General features: G+C 43.7%; 1 protein-coding gene across 1 annotated transcript in view; it reads right to left on the bottom strand.

Annotated features, from left to right (window-relative positions):
• LOC131136273 (titin-like) overlaps window positions 1–25,862 on the bottom strand; it is a 171,937-nt gene that overhangs the window by 7,589 nt on the left and 138,486 nt on the right. The window contains 31 exon segments of the mRNA XM_078795446.1: window positions 44–646; window positions 727–1,032; window positions 1,107–1,682; window positions 1,756–2,055; window positions 2,924–3,226; window positions 3,305–3,889; window positions 3,960–4,262; window positions 4,339–4,641; window positions 4,715–5,014; window positions 5,104–5,391; window positions 6,177–6,770; window positions 6,839–7,120; window positions 8,213–8,515; window positions 8,610–8,915; window positions 9,746–10,045; window positions 10,115–10,405; window positions 11,503–11,808; window positions 11,890–12,192; window positions 13,232–15,298; window positions 15,383–15,682; window positions 16,964–17,248; window positions 17,322–17,615; window positions 17,691–19,454; window positions 19,524–19,829; window positions 20,774–21,076; window positions 21,200–21,505; window positions 21,597–21,884; window positions 22,906–23,202; window positions 23,279–23,581; window positions 23,668–24,255; window positions 25,537–25,833. Coding sequence (XP_078651572.1) covers window positions 44–646; window positions 727–1,032; window positions 1,107–1,682; window positions 1,756–2,055; window positions 2,924–3,226; window positions 3,305–3,889; window positions 3,960–4,262; window positions 4,339–4,641; window positions 4,715–5,014; window positions 5,104–5,391; window positions 6,177–6,770; window positions 6,839–7,120; window positions 8,213–8,515; window positions 8,610–8,915; window positions 9,746–10,045; window positions 10,115–10,405; window positions 11,503–11,808; window positions 11,890–12,192; window positions 13,232–15,298; window positions 15,383–15,682; window positions 16,964–17,248; window positions 17,322–17,615; window positions 17,691–19,454; window positions 19,524–19,829; window positions 20,774–21,076; window positions 21,200–21,505; window positions 21,597–21,884; window positions 22,906–23,202; window positions 23,279–23,581; window positions 23,668–24,255; window positions 25,537–25,833 — 13,950 coding nt within the window.

Here is a 25,862-nt window from a genome sequence, read left to right as displayed (position 1 = left end):
TTATTAAGAGAATGGCGTTTATATTTATATTTAATATTCTTACTTTCAACATCCAGAGACACGGTAGCGCAGATGGATCCTCCTTGATTGGTGGCCCTGATCTGGTACACGGTGGAGTCTTCTTCATCAGCCTCGGTGATCACGAGTTGGTGGTAACCTCCTTTGAATTCTTGAATCTTGATCTTCTTTCCATCCGAATGGATCTCCTTTCCTCGTCGGAACCATTTAATGACCGGTTTGGGCTGGCCTGTGATCTTGCACACAAGCGTGGCGTTGCTCTTGTATTTGACGCTCATGTTCCTCAGCTCTTCCTTGAAGGCCGGAGCTCGAACATCAACGGCCGTGGCCGGAACGATACACGCACTTTCCTCGCTGTAGTCGCTTTGTCCGCCGAGGTTCTCGCACTTCACTCGGAAGACATATTCAACGCCTTCGGACAAACGCTTGACAGAGAAGACCGTCTGTTTGATCTCATCCGTCGTCACGGGAGTCCATTCGCCCCACTCCTTCTTCTGCTTCTGCTTCTTCTCCAGGCAATAGCTCTTGATTTTGGAGCCGCCGTCACTGAGTGGAGGCTTCCAAGAAACCACGCAGGAGTCCTTGGTGATTCCGGAAACAACGATGGCCTGAGGCGGCGATGGTTTCTCTGCGGTTCGTAACAACGTCACAGAATTAGAATATTCCCACAGCTGATATTGCAATACTTTTTTTTTTTATTCGACATACCGAGTTGACTCTTAATGATGATAGGCGAGATGAGTTCAAGCGGCTCGCTGTTGCCGTAGCGATTCTGGGCGTACACACGGAAGTAGTAACCGGCGCTGTCGGTGAGGTTGGGAACGCGGCAAGACGTGGAGTTGATGGACGACGACACCAGTTCCCACTCGTTCCCTTCCTTGTCCTCTCGCTTCTCCACAATGTAGTTGGTGATCATGCAGCCTCCGTCGTCCTTGGGGGGCTTCCAGGTGATGATGACCGAGTTCTTCAGAAGAGCCTCCAGGACGATGGGACCCTGAGGCATGTCGGGTTTGTCTGGAAAACAAAGGAACGATGGAATTAGTCATCTAAAGTCTCGAACTCGATGAGATGCGATGACGCAAACGTACCGTAGATTTCAACGTTGAACGCAACGTCCGCCCGGCCGAAGTGGTTGTGGAGTCTGATCCTGTATTTGCCGCCGTGGATTCGCCGCTGCACATTCTTGATAATGAGATGAGTGTAATGCTCTGTGGTTTCTATGCTAATATCATCTGCGTTCTCCAAGGTCTTTGCTTCATGGAGCCACATGATCTTTGGCATGGGGCGGCCAATGTAGACCGCGTGGATGCGCAAGGTTGTTCCGAGACCGGCATAGTATGTGGTCTTCAACGGGTAATCGGAATGGAAGGACGGAGCAGCTTCCAAAACCAGGACACCTTTGGTTTCTGTGTCTCCGGCATCATTGGTGGCTTTGCAGGTGTACTCGCCTTCATCTTCTTGTTGGTCGGTCATGACGGACAGGGAGTGGTTTCGCCCATCTGAGCTCATCTCGTATTTACGAGACTCCACGATCTCTTTCCCGGCGTGGTACCACTTGATGTCCGGAACGGGTCTGCCGATAATCTGGCATTTCATGACGGCAGGCTGTCCCAGCTTGGCTGTGACTTCATCCATTTCCTTCCTGAGGCTCGGTTTTGTTTCCGCTGGAAATACAAAGCGACGTCAGAAATACACAAACACACTAATTAGCTTAGCATTAGCTTTCAGTGTACTCACTGCTAAGTTTAGTCTTGATACAAGTGGCAGTCCGACTAGGTCTGCTCATTCCGGTCTCGTTCTCGGCAAATACCCGGAACTCGTATTCGGTAGCTTCAGCCAATCCGCGCATGGCGAACTCCTTGTCTTTCATTCGCTGCTTGTTGCATTTCTTCCAGCTGCTCTCGGTGGACTTCCTGTATTCCACCCAGTAGCCCAGGACCTCTTTTCCGCCATCGCATTCCGGGGCTTGCCAGCGGATGGTGATGGAGGTGTTAGTCACGTTTGCCGTATCAATTTCTCCTGGCTGGCTCGGCTTATCTGGAAAGTCAAAGAAAAGAAAATTCAAATCATATTTCTTTCTTATTGTAAGGTACATAAAAGACTTTTAAATGTATAAATATGGTTAGAGCATGTAAGAGTAGTAATAGTTAATGTCATACATATAAAATTCAGTTGTAAAAGAAAAAAAAAAGACACCCTACTATTTTTTATATGTTTGTGTCTAAAATAAGCAAATCTCCATTGTTGGCGTTTGGGTGTAATACCGCAACGTCCACTAGGGGGTGCTAGCAGCGATGGCGGTATAGAGTAGGTGACAAAACCACAGAGGAAGAATAAATCCTGAGGGTGAATATACGTCAAGTCATCGTGGATTGTCTTCCTCATTCTGTACCACAGGTTAGTACAAAGAAGAAATAATTTATGTAAACGACTGTAAAGAGTGTAGAAAGTTGCTAAAGTAAACAGTGGTTTGTTATAAATGTCTTGTAGAGCATTTGAGCACATGTGAAATAGCTAACGGCTAACGGCTAATGCTAACAGCTTAATGTATGGTGAATAGCATTAAGCAGGCTAACTGCAATATGTGAAACGTGTTACTGATAGTATTGTACTAAAGATGTGTGAAATGTAGACATTGGCTGTGGAAATTGTAAAGACAATGTCTTAACATCACAAATGTTTAGCTGTTCAAATGTTGGTTTAACCAATAATGCTGGAAACAAATGGCCAACTGTCGGTGTAGTCATCTTATGAGATGGGAAGTGTTGTTATTGTTCTGAGAGAAGAATAAATCCTTCCTCGTTCTGTGCCACAGGTTTTTCAAGGCATACAACCCCTCCAGGTGGTGGAGGGGCAACATTATCACCACCGCCATCGATGAATTGCAAAGCCGCAAACGACTCACCGAATGGATCCTTGCAGGTGACCGGATCTGACACGGGTCCGGCTTCGCTCTCGCCAATTTCGTTGACAGCGACAACGCGGAAGACGTAGTCGGCATCTGCCGTGAGTCCAGACAGAGTAAACATGGTGGACGGAATCTTAGCGGGATGGCGGCTCCATTGCTCCGACGACACTTCTTTGTACTCAATGAAATAGCCGGTGATGGAAGAACCCCCGTCGTCTTTTGGTCTGGACCAGGCCAGCGCAACACAGTTTTTGGTAATGTCCATGATCTCCGGTGGCATGGTTGAAGGTTCAGGTGGACCTGTTTTGCAAATGACAGTTTCTTCACACACCAGCTTGGAAATTTGTCATTTTTTGATTAAAAAATCAAAATACTTACTAAGCAGAGTCTTGGGTACCAACGGCTGCTCTGACTTCAGAGATGGACCGATACCGAAAGAGTTCTCGGCAGTAACCTTGAAATGGTACTCGGTTCCTTCATTCAGGCCCTTAACGACCAAGTGGTTATCAGTCACTCTACTGTCCACGGTGTACCACGCATTTCTGGTAACTTCTCGTCTTTCAATGATGTAACCCAAAATTTCTGCACCGCCGTCATCACTGGGAACGCCCCAGGACAGCTTGGCGGAGTTGGCTTGGATCTCCTCGAACATTAACGGTCCTTTAGGAGCGCTCGGACGGCCGATGACGTTCACCTTGATTTGGGCCTTCTTCTTGCCGACTTTGTTCTCCAGAAGGAGCTCATACAGACCAGAGTCGCTCCTCTCTGCTTCTTTGATCACCAGTTCGCTGGTGTCTTCGGTGGAGGCCACCATGGCCTTGGTTGATACTGTTCCACTGTCCTTTGACCACAAACAAGTCGGGTAAGGTTTACCCTTGATCGGGACCGAGAGTCGGACAACTCCACCGTGACGGACGACATACACGTCTTTGTATTTCAGCTCAAGTTCATAATCTGGAGATTCTGTAGAACAGATGTGCAAAAATTTAATTTAATTTGACTTCTATGAAAATTATAGCATTTTTCTTCTTACCTAACATCTCCGTGACGGTGACAGTTTGAGGAACTTCAGCAGGCTCTCCAGATCCGCCAGCGTTGCAGGCCATTATTCTGAATTTGAAGTCCTCTCCTTGGGGCATGTTGGTCAGCGTGTACTCGCAGATCAGCGAGGGCGTGGTGTTACACTTCAGCCAAGCCATGGCGCCCACCTTCTGCATCTCGATCAGGTACCCGTCCACCCTGGCGTCGCCTTCGTCGTCAGGGGGGCTCCAAGCCAGTGACACTGAAGACTTGGTGGTTTCGGTGATCCGTGGGTTCTGAGGGCAACCGGGTGGATCTGAACCAGAAGAGAAATAAATTTATGATCGAAGTGGAGATAAAAATATGAATGAATTTAGTTTTTGATTTCTCACCAATGGGATCCGATGCCACGGCAGGTTTGGAAGGCAGACTTGGTTTGCTCATTCCGCGGGCATTAATACTGATGATTCTGTGCTCGTACTCCAGACCTTCAATCAGCTCTGTAGACCTGTATCTAGTCATGGTGACGGGGTTCTTGTTGGCACGCACCCATCGGTCAGATCTGACTTCTTTGCGCTCAATGATGTAACCCGAAACCTCGAGGCCGCCATCTTCTTCTGGCGGATTCCAGGCTATTGTCATACCGTCACGTGAAACGTCAAAAACGGTTGGTCGACCAGGAGGTCCCGATACATCTGTGAAGGGTGGAGAATATCTTAGCATCCCGCCAGGAAACTACGGCGGATTTTTACGGTGGTGAATATTTACTTTTCAAGCTCCTGCAGGTGACAATCTCCGACTGCAAGAACTCTCCGGTGCCGTAGCGATTGATAGCGGCCGCACGGAAGACGTACTCATCGCCCTCGATCAGGTTCTCAAACTTGAAGGTGGGTCGGCTGATGGAGTCACACACCGGCACCCAACCTGGTCTGTGGGCATCTCGTTGCTCCACCACGTATCCACTGATGGGAGCTCCACCGTCCCTGGGCGGAGGATCCCAGCTGCAGGTGACGGTGGTGGCATCGATCTCGTCAAATCGGATTGGTCCTTTTGGTTCGTCGGGTTTGGCTAACGGAAGATGAGAATGTGTTAGCCTTTTCAAACCTGTTTGCTAAGTGATATTCATAAGTCATATTCATAAGTCACATAAACCTTACATAAAACGATGACCTTGATGATCTCGGTGATGATGCCGACGGTGTTCTTCAACTCCACGGTGTAGCTGCCAGTGTCGTCGATGGTCGTGTCTGACATGGTCAGTTTCGAGAACTTGCCCGTGCTCTGGATCTTGACACGATCCGTGATCTTTAACCTGTTGCCACCAAAGTACCAAAAGCAGGCAGGGGGCGGCCTGCCAACGATCGGCAGGTCCAACTCCAGGGTTCTACCCGCCAGAACATTAACAGCTTTCTGGGGAAGACTGGAGAAATCCACTGCTGGCATCACTGTGGGAAACAAATGTACGTAATTAGTACAACTCAGTACAATTAGTACAACCAATTAGCTAAAAATGTCATCCAATACTACAAGAGAGGAGACTATATTGACGGTTACTATGGTACCCATTATGTCATTGTATGCTCATATCACCTCGTACTTTGGTACGTGACAAAAAAAAAAAATTGAAAATATATTTTTTTAATTTTTAAAATTAAATTTTTTTTTAAATAAAAAAAATGGTAAAAATAAAAATTAATAAAATAAATAAAAAAACTATATTGACACTTACTATGGTACACATTATTGGTCACTGGATGGTAATATCACCTCGTACTTTGGTACGTGACAAAAAAATATATATTAGGAAAGCAGGAAGTGAACAAATGTAACAGTTACTGATTGTAAAAGTACCAGATGGAGGGGTAGGATTTAATAAGCTTTGCTTCTTCCTACTCCTTTTGGACATGTGGAACTGGGAACTGATTATGGGATGCACTCAATTGTAATCTGATGCATGTTCAAATGAAATTAAACCATTACCATTACCATTACCAAGCTTGAGACCTGTAATATTTGTTATCATTGTCATTTTTTCATGTAAATTGAGGGAGCAAAAGCAGTATCGGCCACAAATATCGGCCCAAGCAATCGGATAACGGTGATTAAAAAAAAATCGGTATCGGCCCCAAAAAAACCATATCGGTCGATCCCTAGTACACACTAGTATAAATATTCTGACATAAATGTTTATCGTCATGCATTTGGCCAAGCGTTATGACAACAACATTACCTCGTTGTTCCTGCACGGTTACGGGTGTGACAAGCTCCTTGGCTTCACTGGCACCGCGACTATTGATGGCTTTGATCCGGAACAAGTACTGCTCGTTCTCGTTCAGCTTCTCCACCGTGTGCTCAAAGTCGGTCAGCTTCAGGGAGGCCACCTTCATCCATTTGTCGGTACCGAACTTGCAGGCCTCGACAACGTAGCCCGTCAGTCTGCTACCTCCGTCATGCTCTGGCTTCTCCCAGCCCAACGAGACCGTGCTCTTGGTGACGTCGACCACCTCCAGCGACTGCGGCGGCTGAGGCACCTCGCAAACCAGGATGACATCTGGAGTCTCGCGAGGCTCGCCGACGCCGTAGATGTTTTCAGGGAGGACTCGGAAGTAGTACAGCATGCCCTCCATCAGGCCATCGATCTTGAAGGATGTCTTGCCGCACTTGGAAGTGACCGTTTTGTACGCTCGCATGGAGGCTTCACGCCTCTCGATGATGTAATTGTTGACCGGAGCACCGCCGTCCACGATCGGAGCATCCCAAGAGATGATGGCCGAGTCTTTGGTCAGCTCCTTGATCTTGATGGGTCCTGTTGGCCCTGGCGTGTCTGGGATTGTAAACATTTTGTAAGTCAACTATAACTTCCCCAAAAGTCAGTCATAATCATCTCCTTACCATAGATTTTGACCAGAATTTGGACTTCCTGTTTTCCGGCAGAGTTCTCAGCCACCAGCGTGTATTTTCCCGCATCATAGCGATGAACCTTATCAATGATGAGCGTCGTCGACTTGTGCGTGACCTCTATGAAGCCTCGGTTGTTGAGGTCAACACCCGGTTTGCTCCAAGTGATCGTCGGAGCAGGACGGCCACTGACGCTTACGAAGAGGCGCAGAGAACCGCCGGCACGCAGGCATATCGTCTTCTTCAGGTCATCGTGGAGCTCAAAGTCGGGTGTTTCTGTTGGGTGTGGGTATGATCAAATAAGTTGTCATTCCAGATGTTACACGTTTGCATATATATAAAAGTTTGGGATCACTTGGAAAATTTTTGGGCCAGTCTGGGATATGGATTTTTCTTGGCAAGTCCTGCTATGAAGTCCAGCATCCTGAAGTCGCCGCTTAACTGTTGATACCGACATTGATGTTTGACGGCTACTATTTGGTGACGACCTGTGAGGCGTCTTTGTCTTAAACTACACACTACTCAGATATTTGTCTTCTTGCACAGTATCGTTTTGCTGTCCTTGTTAGACCCAGTTTGTGCTGTTCTCTGAAGGGAGTAGTTAACAGCATGGTAAGAGATTTTAATTTTAGTTTAGATTTTTAAATGCCTTTTCTAATCATCTATTAGCCTTATAAAAGGATGAACTTGGATTAGCAGCCATACCAGGAGATTGATGCAGAGGACTGACAGTTGTTGATAGTAGGCCTCTATGCAAAAATGGACATCCTTCTTTCAAAATCATCTCATTCATTTTCGTTGTTTGGGAAATGGATGAAAATGTGTTTTTCTTTGGAAAACACACTCTCAGATATGTCTTCTTGCACCGTTCTGCAGCGTTTTTCTGTCCTTGTTACACCCAGTTTGTGCTGCTCTCTGTTGATAGTAGGCCTCTATGCAAAAATGTACATCCTTCTTTCAAAATCATCTCATTCATTTTCATTGTTTGGGAAATGGATACAACTGTTTGTGAAATGGAAAAAAATATTTGTGAAATGGATAAAAATGTTTGTGAAATGGATAAAATTGTTTGTGAAATGGATACAAATTGTTTGTGAAATTGTAAAAAATTGTGAAATGGATAAAAATGTTTGTGAAATGGATACAAATTGTTTGTGGAATGGTTACAGATGTTTGTGAAATGGATAAAAATGTGTGTGACATGGATAAAAAAAATTGTGAGATGCATGAAAATGTGTTTTTCTTTGGAAAACAAAGAAATTCCCAAGTGATCCCAAACTTTTGAGCGGTTGTGCAACAAGATGGCAAGGTTCAATATCACATGTTTTCTTTAGCTTTTCGTTTATCAAATTAAAAACGTCAACATACCAATTCTCTCCACGGGCTCGGTCTCCGCACAAGGCTCGCTGAAGTCTCCGGTACCGTTGAAGTTGATGCCGGCCACTCTGAAGCGGTACTTCTTGCCCGAGTCAAGTCCTGTCACCACGTATTCGCTGGCACGCAGCGTCTTTTCGTGGGCCTTCTTCCACTCCTCCGTTCCGGCTTCCTGCATTTCCAGTAAGTAGCCCATAACGTCGGCTCCTCCGTCCTCCACGGGCCGAGACCAGGCCAGGCTAATGCTGTCACTGTGGGTGTCGGTGATGCGTGGTACAGAAGGCGGAGCGGGTGTACCTAAAATAGGGGATTAAATACGGTCGTTTGTCGTTTGTACGGTATTTGTCTCATCCATCTACAATTTGCTGCTTGTTGAGGTAATTGAACTTACACGTCGGAACTCTGCAGACGACATAGAGTGAAACCTCACTGGGCTCACTCTCCCCGGCCTTATTGATGGCCATCACTCTGAACTGGTAGATGTTGCCTTCGGTCAAACCAGACACCTTCAACGTCGTGTCCAGGTGTGCTCCACTCCTGTTCACCTTCACCCAGCGGGCGCTCTTCCTCTCTCGCCTCTCCACAAGATAGTGGATCAGCGGACTGCCGCCGTCGCTCTCGGGCTTCAGCCACTCGATCGTTGCAAAATCTTTTCCGGACACGAGGATCTCAGGGGCACCCGGTGGAGTTGGAACGGCTGTAAGAAGACATCGTTAAGATTTGAATCTACAACTACCACAAAAGATGTGAGGTCTTGAATAAATTGGTTATTTTTGCAATGCTAAATGCTAAAAGTATGGTATTAGTATATAATATAATATAATATAATAATATATAAAGTCAAAATAAAAACAAAAATATGTCAAATATATATTATATATTAATTTATAATTATATATATATTATATATATAATATTGTATATAATAATATATTATATATATATATATATATATAAAGGAGTAGGAAGAAGCAAAGCTTATTAAATCCTACCCCTCCATCTGGTACTTTTACAATCAGTAACTGTTACATTTGTTCACTTCCTGCTTTCCATAATACAGTTTTTTTTCTTTTTTTTTTTTAAATGCATTTTTTAATAACTTTTTCTACCTTTTCTTGACATGAATATATATGGGTCAAAATTGACCCCAACACCATAGATGTTTAGTGATTAATACTAAAATGAGAAAATAAATTAAATTCTATATCCCTCAGTAATAGCCAGGTAACAAAAGATCCTTCAATTTATGAATATGATTTTTTTGAGGTTCATTTGACCATTTTTGGAAATAGAAATAGAGGGGTATAGTGACAAAAAAAGGCCTCCATGCCCACACCAAAAGTATTAGAACATTTTCATGGATGAGGAAGCATAAGAAGGTAAGCAAATTTGATGGTAGTGTATTTTATATCTGATTTAATACACGGGTCAAAACTGACCCGTTAACATAAGAGATGATACCAGGAAGCTAAGGTTAAAGAATAAATCCATATATGATTTATAGATTTTACGATTGTAAGCACTCACTGAAAGTGTTTCTGGCCACCATGGCCTCAGACTGGATGGGGACTCCAGCTCCGTACTTGTTGACCCCTCTGACTCTGAACAGGTATTCTGTGTTCTTGAAGAGTCCGGTGATGTTGCAGGTCAGCTGCTTGCACTCGGCCTGCATGATAACCCAGTTGAGTCTGTTGGTGTCCCTCCTCTCCACCAGGTAGTGAGAGACTTCATCGCCGCCATCCTCCAGAGGAGACGTCCAGCTAAGAGTGCACGACTCTTCCGTTATCTTGCTGATCTCAATGCTGCCTTCACATGCTCCCGGAGTGTCTGAAAACGTTCAGTGAGGTTTGGCATTTCGTCTTTTGTTGGTGGACAAACAAACTGAGCCTCACTTACCGAGCACCTTGACGTTGACCTCAGCGGTCTTGGTTCCGCTCACATTCCTGACGGTAAGAATGTACTTCCCGGTATCGTCTCTGTCACAGAACTTGATGATGGCCATTGCCCGGTTGGGTGTGTACTGCACATGGTACTTTTCACACAACTCCAGCTCCCTGGTGCCCTTGGACCAAGACGCTTTGGGATCAGGCCTGCCCCCCACTGCGGCGTCCAGAACCAGATCCGAGCCGGCTCTCACCACAACAACTTCAGACAGGAGTTTGCTGTCCAACTGAGCCTTCGGAGGTTCTGTTGGATTCCACACGGCGAATGTTCTTGTTATATGGTCATGGTCTTCAACATTACACAGCACAACTCAACCCGAAACCTGATCCAGTTTGCATCAATTACTGTACACACACATATTACATACACACACATCTACTGTATTTTCCAGATTAAAAGTCGCACTTTTTTTCATCGGTTGGCTGTTCCTGCGACTTATACTCCAGAGCAATTTATAAATGAATATAAAAAAAAAAAATAAATGTTAAAACTACAGATAAATGTGAAATATAAATGTTAAAATAAATGTTAAATATGTATAAATAATATAATATTATATATCTCCCCAAATTTACCGTCTGGTCAAGCGTCATATACCGTATTTTCCGGACTGTAAGTCGCACTTTTTTTCATAGGTTGGCTGTTCCTGCAACTTATACTCCAGAGCGACTTATTAATGAATATAAAAATAATAAAAAAATAAATGTTAAAACTATGGATAAATGTGAAATATAAATGTTAAAATAAATGTTAAATATGTATAAATAATATAATATAATATTATATATCTCTTATACTCCAGAGCAACTTATGAATGAATATACGTAAAAAAAGAAAATAAATGTTAAAACTACAGACAAATGTGAAATATAAATGTTAAAATAAATGTTAAATATGTATAAATAATATAATGTAATATAATATTATATATCTCCCCAAATTCACCGTCTGGTCAAGCGTCATATACCGTATTTTCCAGACTATAAGTGGCACTTTTTTCCTAGGTTGGCTGTTCCTGCGACTTATACTCCAGAGCAACTTATTAATGAATATAAAAAAAATAAGAAAATAAACGTTAAAACTACGGATAAATGTGAAATATAAATGTTAAAATAAATGTTAAATATGTATACTTATAAATGAAAAAAGTGTTTATGTTCCATAAACACTGGACATCTTTTCTGTTCATGTTTATTTTTTGTGTAGCTAATAAGCATTGTTATGGCCAGACCGCCGTCTGAAGTTGATGAAATAAATGTAAAATATGTATTTTTTCCATATCGGGGTCACGGTTTAAATATGTTTTATATACAGTATGATAAGCAAAAATAAAAACTCACCAAAGTCTGTCTTGCACTGCACAGAGCCCGTGGACTCCGAAGGAGTGCTGAGGACCTGGTTGGCATTTTTGGCGATGATTCGGAACTCGTAGGGTTCTCCTTCTCCCAGGGCGGTAACGGTGAAGAAGGTGTCAATCACGTTGGTGTAGTTACACTTCAACCAGCGGCCCTCGCCGGTTAAGGTGTACGGTTTCCGCTCGATGATGTACCCCACGATGGGACTGCCGCCATCGTTGAGCGGAGCCATCCACTTGAGCGAGACCGTAGTTCTGGTCACGTTTGTCACTTCTGGCTTGCATGGTGGATCTAGACACAGACGGTTACGTCACTCAATGAATGGAACGGATCAATGAACATGATCGATTTGTTGGTACCAATGGTACTCACCAACAGGGTTTTGGGCAACAGCTCCTTTGGATGCTTCACTGGCTTTGCTCAGACCAGCACTGTTCATGGCGTAAACCCGGAACTGGTACTGTAGACCTTCGACTAGACCCTCCGCTTTGTAGAAACACTCAAAGCACGGGATCTTGTTCTCCCTCACCCAGAGAATATTATTCCTCTCCTTCTTCTCGATCCAGTAACCCGTCACCTTGCTGCCACCATCATGGTAAGGCTCCTCCCACTTCAAGGTCATTGTGTTGGCAGAGATGTTAAAGACAGATGGCCTAGTCGGGGGTCCAGGGGGGGCTGCAATTACAAAATTGCATTTCATTAGAGACTTTAGAGACATATTTTTATAGATTTATATTTATTTTTTATTGATTTTTTTTTTTTTTTTTTACAAAAAATCTCTGACAAATTCCATATAATAGGGCAAAAGCAGGCCCCCTAAAATGTTCATAAGCCCTCCTAAATTTTAATAATTTAGATTTTTTAATTAATTAATTAATTAATTATTCTTATTTTTTATTGATTTTAAAAGATATTTTTTATAGATTTGTATTTATTTTTTAATTGATTTTTTTTACAAAAAAATATCTGTCATATTTCATATAATAGGGCAAAAGCAGGCCCCCTAAAATGTTCATAAGCCCTCCTAAATTTTAATAATTTAGATTTTTTTTAATCAATTAATTAATTAATTATTCTTATTTTTTTATTGATTTTAAAAGATATTTTTTTTTACAAAAAAATATCTGTCATATTTCATATAATAGGGCAAAAGCAGGCCCCCTAAAATGTTCATAAGCCCTCCTAAATTTTAATAATTTAGATTTTTTAAATTAATTAATTAATTCTTCTTATTTTTTTTTATTTTAAAAGATATTGTTTTTATAGATTTGTATTTATTTTTTAATTGATTTTTTTTACAAAAAAATATCTGTCATATTTCATATAATAGGGCAAAACAGGCCCCCTAAAATGTTCGTAAGCCCTCCTAAATAATGTGATATTTTTTATTCATTTTATTTATTTCCAAACTCCACACAGAGATGGTCGAGGGTGGAATTGAACCCTGGTCTCCTAGCTGTGAGGTCTGCGCGCTAACCACTTATGTTTATTTCTATATTCTTCTTTTATGTTTTTATAGTTCTTATCCCATATATCCAGTGTTTCCTCAGTGGGGGCTCTCTGCGCTGGGGGCTGGGGTGTCTCCTCTCGTGGGGCTTACCGACTGGGGTGGCTGCGAGTGTGCGTGTATATGTGTGAAAAGTGCTCTACAAATAAAGTTTGATTGATCTAGTAGTCCGATTCAAAAGGTTCAGGGTTGGAAAATCCCACTTACTGTAAGGATGCTCTGCTACGATGGTTTCCGACTCGGTCGGTTTGCTGACTCCGAATCTATTTTCAGCCGAGACCCTGAAGGTGTACTGCATGTACTTGGTCAGATGAGCGACATGGAGAGACGTGCGTTTCACGCTGGAGTTGATCAGCTGCCAGGCGGAAGAACCCGATTCACGTTTCTCCACGATATAGTTGGTGATGTCGGTGCCGCCATCGTCCTCGGGGGCTTCCCAGTTCACCACACAGGACTCAGAGGTAATACTCGAGATTTCGACGGGTCCCGTTGGAGGACTCGGTCTCCCTGTGACATTGACTTCGACGGTGAAGGTCTTGCTTCCGACGACATTCTCCAGCGTCAAGTAGTATTTGCCCCCGTCGCCCCTCATGGCATCCTTGACTGAGATGCTGGTTCTTCCTTTGGTAACTTGAATGGAAACTCTTTCGGAGTTCTTCAGCCTCATCTCCTCCAGCCTCCAGGCCACCTTCGGGGCAGGTCTCCCGCTGATCGGAACATTAATGGTAAAGGTGCTGCCAGATCTGCATGTGATCAGCTGGTTCGGGATCTCACTGAGATCCGCTGTGGGTTCAATATGAGGCTCCTTGACCAAGACCGGTGCCAGAGTTTCACGAGGTGCGCTGAGACCGGACTCGTTCTTGGCCTTCACACGGAAGTGATACTCGTCGCCCTTGTTAAGTTTTTCCACCACATAGGAGATGTTCGTGGTGTTGCCAACGACCATCCATTTATCCGAATCCTTTGGTTTGGCCTCGATGATGTAACACTGGATACGGCTTCCGCCGTCGTGTTCCGGTTTTAGCCAGCTCAGTGACACGGATCTGTCCGTGGTGTCCACAACGTCCATTCTCTTTGGAGATGCCGGCTCGGCGGTGGCAATGACGGGCTCTGTTATCTCAAAGGCCTCGCCGACGCCGTGTTGGTTCTCCGCGGAGACCCTGAAGAAGTACGGCACTCCCTCCAGGAGGTCCTGGATCTTCAGGATATTCTGAGTGCACTTGCCGCCAGATTGCTGCCAGGTACGGCGGCTGGCTTCGCGCCGCTCAACAACATAGTGGTGGATTCGCGCTCCCCCGTCGTTGAGTGGCGGATCCCATTGAAGCGTGACGGAGCCTCTGGACACCTCCTGGAAGGCGACAGCCTGAGGAGCTCCAGGAGTATCCATGACCTTCACGGTGAAGGTAATAGCCTTGGAACCACTGCTGTTCTCCAGGTTAACCGTGTATTTACCAGTATCGTTCCTGGTGCAGTTTTCCAGAATTAAGGTACTGCTGCCTTCTGCGGTTCTAACCTCCGACATGACACCAAGTTCTCCTTCTTCTTTCACCCAAGTGGCGACGGGAACCGGCTTGCCTCTGAACTGGACACCGAGTACCACCGAAGACCCTGCCTTGACGATGTGCGTCTGTTTGAACGTGGCGTCAATATCCACCTCCGGCGGCGCGAGTCTATCCACAGCCTGAGCAGGTTCCAGAGTTTCCATGTCTTCACCTCTTCCGACAAGATTGACAGCCGCAACACGGAACCGATACTCAGCTCCGGTGCGAAGACCAGTCGCCGTGTACTTTGTTTCTGGCACCAGTTCTTCGTTTACTCGATTCCAGTCCATTTCGTCGCACCCAAGCATTTCAACGATGTAGCCCAGGATCTCAGAACCTCCGTCATCCGCGGGCTTGGTCCATTCCAGACTGATGGAGGTATTAGTGGAGTCTGAAACACAGACCACAGATGGAGCACAGGGGATATCCTTGGGCTCCACAGCTTTAATGGGTATGGAGACGTTGCTCGGAGCTCCGACGCCGGCGTCGTTGACGGCCATGACCCGGAACTCGTATTCCATGTCCTCGGTGAGATGGAGAACCTTGTGAGCGCACTCAACGATGGGTTTCTTTGAGAGGACCTTGTAGAAGCGGACGGTCTTCTTCTCTCGTTTTTCCAGAATGTAGTACTGAATGGGGTTTCCTCCATCGGATGTCGGAGGAGTCCAGGCCAGGGTTATGCTCTCTCCCGTTACCTCAGTGGCGTCGGGCGTTCCCGGGGAATCAGGGGTAGCTGGGAAAAAAATGTCAAGCGGAACAAGTGAAGACAAAAATATAAATATTGGATGAACATTCCAAATCCAATCATGTGACTCACTGTATTGCAACTGTGCGATAATAGGACAGGATTCCAACGGTCTTCCGACTCCGAACTTGTTGACGGCCGAGACCCGGAACTGGTACTCGTTAGTCTTGATGAGTTTGGTTGCTGCGTAACAACATTCCCGGCATTCATCGGACACCAACGCCCAGGAGATCTTGGATGTTTCCCGCTTCTCGATGATGTAATGTGAAATTTCCGAGCAGCCGTCATTCTCCGGTGGGTTCCAGGACAGAGTGCAGCGGCCCTCGGAGATGTTGCTGAAAGCGATGGGTCCCACTGGCTCCCCGGGTGTATCTGTAACGGAGATTTGGTTTAAAGTTAGGAATATATTCATAATAAGTGTGTAAAGCAGGGGTCTCAAACTTGCGGCCCGTGGGCCAAATGCGGCCCGCAAGACGCGAGTTTGAGGCCCCCACCTCAATGTTTATGGCCCGGAAATGACAGCTTAAAGCTGTGTGCACACCGGACACAATTGAAGCGATTTTGCCCCGCCCATACTGTTACCCTGTTACTCGGTTACCCCGCCCCGTTTTCTTTGGATTAGCAATGAAGCTAAAGGCTAATGACGCCGGGTACAAACAAATGCAGGAAATGATTTGGAATAAAAGGGAAAATACACGTCAAGATAAAGCATCTCATCAAACATGCTACATGGTACACGCTGGACAGGTCGCCAGCCAGCCAATCACAGGGCACATATAGACAAACAACCATTCACACTCACATTCATACCTATGGACAATTTGGAGTGGCCAAATATTGTCTATTGATTTTTTTTTTTTATAGATTTTTTTCTTTACAAAAAAATTCATATAATAAGGCAAAAGCAGGCCCCCTAAAATGTTCGTAAGCCCTCCTAAATAATTTGATATTTTTAATTAATTAATTAAATAATTTTCCCGATTTTTTAAAATTTTTTTTTATAAATTTGTACTTATTTTTTAATTGATTTTTTTTTTACAAAAAAAATCTCTGACAAATTTTATATAATAGGGCAAAAGCTCATCAAACATGTTGCTCCCAGATGGAACTGAGTACGATGCTAACTTGCTAATTGGGTCAAATTATTAAGTTTCATTAATGTTCATGTTAAACGTTAAATAACTGTTAATACTGTACATTTGAATCTGAAAAAAAATAATTTTTCTACCCACCAACTATATGTGGTTTTGTTATGTTTTTTTATTTGCTGTTTAATTATAATTTTACTTATTTATTACTGATTGATTGATTTAATTTCTTTATTCTTAATTTGTTTATTTATTTTTTCAGCTTATTTTGTGTATAGAAAAATAAAAATTAAGATATTTGAGAACAGTGGAATGTTTTATGAGATATTTTGGTGTGGAAAACCGAAACTAAAGTACTAAAAAAGTGTAGGGTATCACAGAAGCACAACCATTGAAAATTGTTTTTTTATTGATTTTTTTTTTGGTTTTTAATAAATGCGTTTTTTTGTTGAAAACCTGATGCAACCCGGCTTCTCCCAGAACCTAGCTCCGGTGGCCCCCCAGGTAAATTGAGTTTGAGACCCCTGGTGTGAAGTGACAAAACAGAACAGACAAAGTAGTTCACCTTGAACTTGAACCAGGAGATCCTGCTTTTTGCTGCCAGATCCGTTGATTGCTTCAACGGTGTACAGACCGCGGTGGGTGCGGTCAGCATCTCTGACAAAGACGGTACTGTAACCGGCGACGGTGGTGGTATCCATCATCTGTTTGGTGATTTTGACTCCGTCTTTGTACCAGACCACCTTCGGAACGGGTCGTCCGGTGATGGCCGCCTTCACTCGGATGTTGTCTCCGGCTTTAACGGTCAAACCCTCGAAATACTCTGCGCCAAATTCAATTTGAGGAGCAGCTTCAGGAGGAAAGAATACAAGGAAGATCAGATTATCCGTTTCCTGTTTTACTCTGGAATCGTGACGACCTACCGTTCTCACTCCTGACCACGATTAATCCCGACGAGTTGGACGGCGGGCTGACGACGCCAATCGCGTTTCTGGCGATCACTCGGAACTCGTAACGCTCGTTCATAGCCAAACCGGTCACGGTGTACTGGCAGTCGTGGACGTCGGTGAGGTTGGCCTTGAACCAGCGACCTTGTCCTTGTCGTTTCTCGATGTTGTAGCCGGTAATCTTGCTACCGCCATCACGTTTTGGTGCGTCCCATTTGATCGTAATCGAATCGCTTGTCACGTCCGTGTAGTCCGGTTGGCCAGGAGCATCTAACAGAATTAAATTAAATTAAAAATGATATTTGTCTTGGAAAAGAGATGAAGAAAATGTACGGCGCCACTCACCAACGGGACTGACGGCCATTGCCGGATTGCTAGTGTCGCTCAGTCGGCTGAGGCCAGCATCGTTCTGCGCGTACACTCTGAACGAGTACTCCAGGCCTTCAATCAATCCCAGGATTCTGTATTCGGTTTCTTTGATCAGTACGGTGTTGACCTTTTGCCACATGACGCTGTTCTTTTCCCGCTTCTCCACGTGGAAACCCAGGATGGGCGTCCCGCCGTCGTAGATGGGCTGTTCCCACTGGATCGTCATGCCGTCGTTGGTGATGTTATACACCACGGGCTTTCCCGGCGGTCCCGGAGGTCTGAACTGATGCTTGGCTATGACCATCTGCGAAACCAGAGCCTCGCTGACGCCGTATCGGTTCTCGGCACAGACTCTGAACTGGTACTGTACGCCCTTGATGAGGTTGGGTACTTTGAACTGCGTTCCCGTTACGGTGGAACACGCCATCTTCCACGTAGGCTGGGAGGTGTCACGCTTCTCGACGGTGTAGCAGGTGATGTCGCCACCGCCGTCGTCGTTGGGCTCGTCCCAGGACATCATGATGCTTTCCGCTCGGACTTCATCCAGACGCATGGGTCCGACAGGTTTTGACGGGGGTCCGAGTGTAATGACGTAAATATGGAAGGACTTCCTGTTGATTTTGTTGTCGAGTGTTAGTGTAAATTTACCCTCGTTCTCTTTCTTCACGTTCTTTATCATGAGCGTGGCTTTGCTGTCCGTCTTTTTGAAGCGGATTTGCTCGCTCTCCTTCAAAGGAAGGTTGTCCTTCAGCCACATCACCGATGGCTTAGGTTTACCTTTATATGGAAGCTCAATGTGGACGTTATGACCTAAGCGGACGCAGATTCTTCCATCTGGGTAGTCTACAAGGCTAGCTTCGGGTGCGATGACAAAGTCGATCACATTGATGGGCCCTATCTCCACAAAGTCACCTTGACCCTTCTCATTTCGAGCGGCGACTCTGAAGAACACGTTTGAGTGCTCTTTTAGTTTCTTGACCTCAAATTCACACTGACGGCTGGAGCCTCCTAGAGTCCATTCCTCGTCTGCGGATTTCTTTTCAACGATGTAGTCAGATATGATGCTGCCGCCGTCATAATCGGGTTTCAGCCACTGCAGCGTGACAGAAGTCTTGGATGAATCCTTCATAGAAACCTCTTTAACTGGTCCAGGGGTCTCTGTAGCCTTGACCGGTTCAAGAGTTTCGCATGGTTCGCCAACACCGTTCTCATTCTCGGCCAGAACCCGGAAAAAGAAGGATGTTTTTTCGGAGAGATCTTTGATGGTGTAAGATGTTTCAGTGCATTTGCTCGTCACCGCGGAGTAGGATCTCTTGGACGAGTCCCTCTTCTCAACGATGTAGTTGGTGACTTCAGCTCCGCCGTCAAGGAGCGGAGGCTCCCAGCAGAGAGTGACTTTTCCACGAGTTACTTCTTTCAGTGTCAGGTTCCTGCACGGAGCTGGAGAGTCCTGGACTTTCACGGACAAGGTCAGCGTCTTGGGCTCTCCCACGCCGTTCTCGATCTTCACCGTGTACTTTGCGGTGTCGAGCTTGGTGACTTCACGCATGACAAGGACTGTGGTCTGGTCCGAGTGGTGGAATTCATAAGATGGGTCGCTGTCAATGCATTTGTCTCCTTTGCTCCACGATGCCGAGGGGGCCGGGCGGCCCTTCAGAGGAACAGAAAGCTCCACGTCCTTGCCGGCCTTCACGATGTAGTGAGTTCTCATGGCCACATCCGAGTCAATCTGGGCTTCCTCTGTGAATATGATCATGAATATGGTCATTGAAACACAAAAACATCGAGTTGGACTTTAAATTGACTTACCGAGAATATCCTTAGCCTGCACGGGCTCAGTCATCTCCAACGGCTCCCCACGCCCGGCGCAGTTGACAGCAGAAACTCGGAAGAAATAATTAACATCCGGTTTTAGGTCGTGGACCGTGTACTCCGACATCTTGACCTCTCCTTTCGAAGTAACCATCGCCCAGTCGTCCTCTCCCTCCGTCAGCTTCTCCACCATGTAGCTGGTCACTTCGCTGCCACCGTCCCACTCTGGCTTGGACCACCCCAACGTGATGGAGGTCTTTGTGGAATCCATCACCTTCAGCTTACTAGGCTCATCTGGTGGATCTGGAAGTCAAATGGTAATGGTTTTAATGGTTTTAATGGTAATGTTTTAATTTCATTTGAACATGCATCAGATTACAATTGAGGGCATCCCATAATCAGTTCCCAGTTCCACATGTCCAAAAGGAGTAGGAAGAAGCAAAGCTTACCCCTCCATCTGGTACTTTTACAATCACTAACTGTTACATTTGTTCACTTCCTGCTTTCCCAATATAATGTAATTAAAAAAAAATATTTTTTAATATTTTTATTTTTAAAATAAAAATAAATGAATAAATGTGTGAAAATAAAAATAGATTTTTATTTTTATTTAAAAAAAATATTTCCATGCATTTATTTCTTTATTTTCATTTTTATTAAAAAAATAATAAAAAACATTCATTTTAAAATTTAAAAATAAAAAAATGAATAAATGTGTGAAAATAAAATTGTATTTTTATTTTAAAAAATACAATTTTTTTTATTTTCACGCATTTATTTCTTTATTTTTATTTTCATGCATTTATTTCTTTATTTTTATTTTTATTTAAAAAAATAATATTTTTATTTTAAAATAAAAATAAATAAATGTGTGAATATAAAAATAAATTTTTAGTTTCATAAAAAAATATATATTTTTTTATTTTCGCGCATTTATTTATTTTTTTATTGATAAAATAAAAAAAATAAAAACAAATAAAAAAAATATTTTACAAGGTGAGTACGAGGTGATATGACCATACAATGACATAATGGGTACCATAGCAACTGTCAATATAATGATGACATTTTTTAGCTAATTGCTTATTTTTAGCATTATGCATTATTTTAGCTGTTTGAAGATGAACTATATCAGCAAGTGATTTTAGAAATAAGGAGTTAGTATGTTCTCTGTAGACAAATTGATACATACGTACGTACAAACATGTGAGGTCCTGATTTCCGAGCCAGTGACCTCGATGACTTACCAACAGGATCGGCAGCCTTGTAGTAGTCGGACACGTCTGAGAACGGCCCTTCTCCCGCCTTGTTAATGGCGCAGACACGGTATTGGTATTCATTTCCTTCGGTGAGATGGTAGACGGTCTGTTTGATGTTAGCGACGGGATCTTTGTAAACTCGAATCCAACGCAAGCTCTTCTTGTCACGTCGCTCCAGGTAGTAGCCGGTGACCGCGCTACCCCCGTCCACACCAGGTTTGTCCCATTCGACCACCATAGTGGTCTTGGTGATGGTGTTCACCTCAGGAGTATGTGGCTGCCCTGGAGTTACTATTGAAAACAGATACATACAAAATACATAATTTATGCCAAAGAATTGCATGTGTGTTTTCATGATCGGGCGCAGGAAGTCATATTAGACTATAAGATTATAAGCTCCAGCCTAAATCTTACCAAAGGCATTCTTGGCAAAGACGGCTTCCGACTCCAGTGGTTCTCCAACGCCGTACTTGTTAACCGCCATGACGCGGAACACATATTCATTTCCTTGCACCAGTTTGCCAACGGTGACGTAGGTCTGCTCCTGCTGCTCGGAAACCGTTGACCAGACTACCCTGCTGGTCTCACGCCTTTCAACGATGTAGTGGGTCACCCTGGAACCGCCATGGTCGGCTGCACATACGGGCTCCCAGCTGAAGGTGATTCTGTCCGCCGTGATGGAGTTAAAATGAATACTGCCAGGAGGGGGTCCCGGTTTATCTAAGCACACATGGAAAGGAAACATGCGTGAGCAAAACACCAAACCAGGGATGATGCAACAGTAGATGATATGTGAAAGTCGTCTAAATACCGAGGATTTCAACCCTGATGGTCGCAGACGCTGAGCCCAAAATATTCTTGATCTTGATATCATAAGAGCCTGTGTGGAAGCGAGTCGCGTCCTTGATCAAGATGGCGGATGAATCGGTTGTATTTTCCACACACAGCGACGAAGACGCGACGAGTTCCTTTTCATTCTTCAGCCACTCGATGCTTGGCTGGGGGTTGCCGAATATTCCAACTCGGAGTTTAATCGAAGTTCCAGCCTTGTACTGAACCACATCCAAATACTCAGGAGGCAGGTCGATGGACGGAGTGCCTGAAGAAAAAAAATATGGTAATGGTAATGGTAATGGTAATGGTTTAATTTCATTTGAACATGCATCAGATTACAATTGAGTGCATCCCATAATCAGTTCCCAGTTCCACATGTCCAAAAGGAGTAGGAAGAAGCAAAGCTTATTAAATCCTACCCCTCCATCTGGTACTTTTACAATCAGTAACTGTTACATTTGTTCACTTCCTGCTTTCTAATATAATTTGAGTTTTTTTAATTATTATATTTTAATTTTAATTTTAATTTTTTATCTTTTGTCACGTACCAAAGTACAAGGTGATATGACCATACAACAATGACATAATTTTTTAAATGTATTATTTTTTTTATTTTTTTTTTAAATGTTAAAATGTTCAAAATTAAAAAAATATATATTTTTTTTATTTTTTTTTTGTCACATACCAAAGTACAAGGTGATATGACCATACAACAATGACATAATTTTTAAATTTATTTTATTAATTTTTAAAAAAAAATTTAAAATGTTAAAATTTTCAAAAAATATATATTTTTCATTTTTAATTTTTTTTTGTCACGTACCGAAGTAGGACATGACCATAAAATGACATAATGGGTACCATAGTAACTGTCAATATAGTGATATATATAGCACATCTCCTCTCTTGTAGAGAAGTATTGGATGACATTTTTAGCTAATTTGTTATTTTTAGCCTTATGCATTATTTTAGCTGTTTGAAGATGAACTATATCAGCAAGTTGAAGTATTTGTGATTTTAGAAATAAGGAGTTAGTATGTTCTCTGTAGGCGGCATTATGAATTATCCTTACTGACCTTTTTTTGCAGTACATTTAGCGAATGAGTGAAGATTGCTTTTATAGTTATTATCCCATATTTCCACACAATAAGTAAGATATGGTAGAACCAGAGAGCAATAAAGAGTGTGGAGTGAAAAAGTGTTCAATACTGAAATACTTCTGGCCATATGAATGATAATTTAAACATATTATGTCTTTTACAGATCGGCACGGAATGAGGACTCACCGCATGCATCAATGCACGTGACCGGGCCGGCGATCAGAGAAGGATTGCTGACAGAGCCAACGGCGTTCTTTGCATACACCCTGAACTCGTAAGACTCATCCTGGTTCAAACCGGAAACGGTGAAAGCCATCTCCAGAATGTTTGTGAAGTTAGCCTTCACCCATCTGCCGCTAGCCGCCTCCCTCCTCTCCACGCTGTAGCCGGTAATCTTGCTGCCGCCGTCATACGGTGGCCTCTGCCAGGACAAGCTGACTGAGTTTTTGGTCACTTCGGTGACCTGGACGTTTGCTGGAGGATCTGCAGAAGAAAAGGTAGAAGGTGCCAAATGATTTCTGGATAAATGGGAAAACAATATCTGTGGAATTGGACTCACCGCAAGCGTCAATAGCCAGCACCTCTTCGGATGTCTTACTCATTTTTCCAATGCCGGCGGAATTTTCAGCGGCCACCTTGAACTCGTAGATGAGACCCGGGCAGATGTTGGTGACCCTCCACTGGTTTCCTGGTATGGCTGTTTTGTTGATTTTCTGCCAGAGGATACTTCCTCTCTCCTTCATTTGAAGATGATATCCAATCACCGGATTCCCGCCGTCATTGACCGGCTCGTTCCAGCACACAGTCAGGCTCTCCCGAGATACATAACCAATCCACGGGGTGGATGGAGGTCCAGGGAAAGCTGGAATAAAAATATCATATGGGAATTAAAGGCACAGTTATGTAATAATACTATAAAAAATAATTAATTCAATTGTATTAGCTTACTGTACGGAAGCTTGATCATAACCGGCTTGCTGTCAATATGGTCGCTAACACCGTAGCGATTCTGGGCCTTTATCCTGAACTGATACTCCTCTCCCTTGGTCAGCTTCGTTGCCTTGATTTGGTTCCTGGCGATGCTGGTTGAGACCTCGGTCCAGGTCGGGGTGCTGGTTTCCCGTTTCAGAACAACGTAGTTGGTAACAGGACTGCCACCGTCGTATTCCGGAGAATTCCATTTTAGGTACACTGTGGTTTCGCCGACTTCGCCAATCTCCACAGGTCCAACAGGGGGTCCGGGTCTATCCAGTACAACAAAGTTCATGAAGATCTTGGTGGCACCGCCGGGGTTTGAAGCTGTTATCTCGTATTTTCCAGCGTCGCAAGCGATGCTTTCGTTCAGGGTGATGCTTAAGCTGTCCGGAGTGACTTCGGTCAGTAGTCGCTTGGATCCCTTGATGACCACGTTGTTCTTGGACACGTTCACTTTAGGCATTGGCTTGCCAGTCAGTGGAATGTCAAAAGTGAGGTTTGATCCAGCTCTCACGTAAACGGTATTCTTGGGGTAGTTCTTCAAATCGAACTCTGGAGCCTCTGTTAAAATCAGAGCAAACATATGATGAGCAAAAACTATGTTGAACAATTGTAGTATGTTGAAAGTAATGGTAATGGTAATGGTAATGCTAATGGTAATGGTTTTATTTCATTTGAACATGCATCAGATTCCAATTGAATGCATCCCATAATCAGTTCCCAGTTCCACATGTCCAAAAGGAGTAGGAAGAAGCAAAGCTTATTAAATCCTACCCCTCCATCTGGTACTTTTACAACTGTTACATTTGTTCACTTCCTGCTTTCCCAATATAATGTAATTTTTTAAAAATATTTTTTTTTATTTAATTTTAATTTTTTAAAATAAAAATACATAAATGAATGCGTGGAAAAAAAATGAAAAAGACTTTTACTTACTTACTTATCAGTAACTGTTACATTTGTTCACTTCCTGCTTTCCATAATACAGTTTAGTTTTTTGGGGGATTTTGGGATTTGGGATTCAAATTAGAATTTGGGATTCGTTTAACTAGCCACGTATACATGGACCCAAATATTCCAATTGCATTCGCTTTATTTGCTCAATCGGAAAGAATCTAACCTCATTCCGAACGAAAAGTTTCAATCCGAATGAATATATAATCGGATTCACGGGGGTGGAATATTCCTTTCCCCATTCCGATTGAGGTACGGAAAGTTGTCAGGGTGCGTTCTTCTTCTTCGTGGTGTTTTTCCTTCTTCTGTTGTTTATTCAAATTAGCATTAGCGCCATCTGTGGAACAGAATCTAAACCCTTCTATACGCCATTCCCAAGTCCAGTTTTATTTAAAAAGAAAATACATAATTATTAGATTAATTATAAAATATTAGCAAGATTGAACTTAATCTTTTCCTGTTCGGGTGCGTTCTTTTAGAGAATGCTGAGATATGACGTAACACGCAGCTCGAGACGTTCTTGGAGTTAAAAAAATGGAGGCGCGCAATCGGCACTGGCCTGCTGCGGAAAGTTTCAAGACTGGACGAAGGAAAAATTGGGAATCCGGAGTTATTCCATCATGTGGAAGAAAAACTCGAGGAAGTCGGTATCACGTGATGTTGGTGTTTACGGTTTACTGGGCATGCCCCATTGACTATTCTGGTTGATTATAGCGCTGCATGTAGACCAGAGATTGGAATATTCCTTTCCATGTATACCATTGTTTTCGGAAAGGTCATTCGGAAAGATTCCATTCGGAAAGAAAAAAACTCCTCATGTAACCGTGGCTAATGTTTTGTCCAAAAATGTCACACCATAAACTACACAGCTGATGCAAGACAGGTTACCTTGAAGTTCCTTCACAAGAACGGGAACAATCATCTCCTTAGCTTCACTCAGTCCAGCATGGTTCTCAGCTCGCACTCTGAAGAAGTACTCGGTGCCTTCCCTCAGGCTTTTTATGGTGTGGCTCATGATCCTCACTGTGGCGCACTTCACCCATTTGGTCTGGCCCTTCTCCAGAGCATCAATGAGGTAACCGGTTATTCTGCTACCTCCGTCGTAGTCGGGTCGCGTCCAGGCAATTGTTACTGTGTCTTTTGTGACGTTCGCCACCCCCAGTTTTGTAGGGGCGCTTGGTACCTCTGGAACACAAAGCGGACATTAGAATTGG

Source organism: Doryrhamphus excisus, linkage group LG12, assembly GCF_037039965.1.
Source record: "Doryrhamphus excisus strain RoL-2023G ecotype Guam linkage group LG12, RoL_Dexc_Guam_v1.1, whole genome shotgun sequence".
NCBI classification, from domain to species: domain Eukaryota; kingdom Metazoa; phylum Chordata; class Actinopteri; order Syngnathiformes; family Syngnathidae; genus Doryrhamphus; species Doryrhamphus excisus.
The sequence above is the reverse complement of the archived record's forward strand: the minus strand, read 5'-3'. Positions and strand labels throughout refer to the sequence as shown.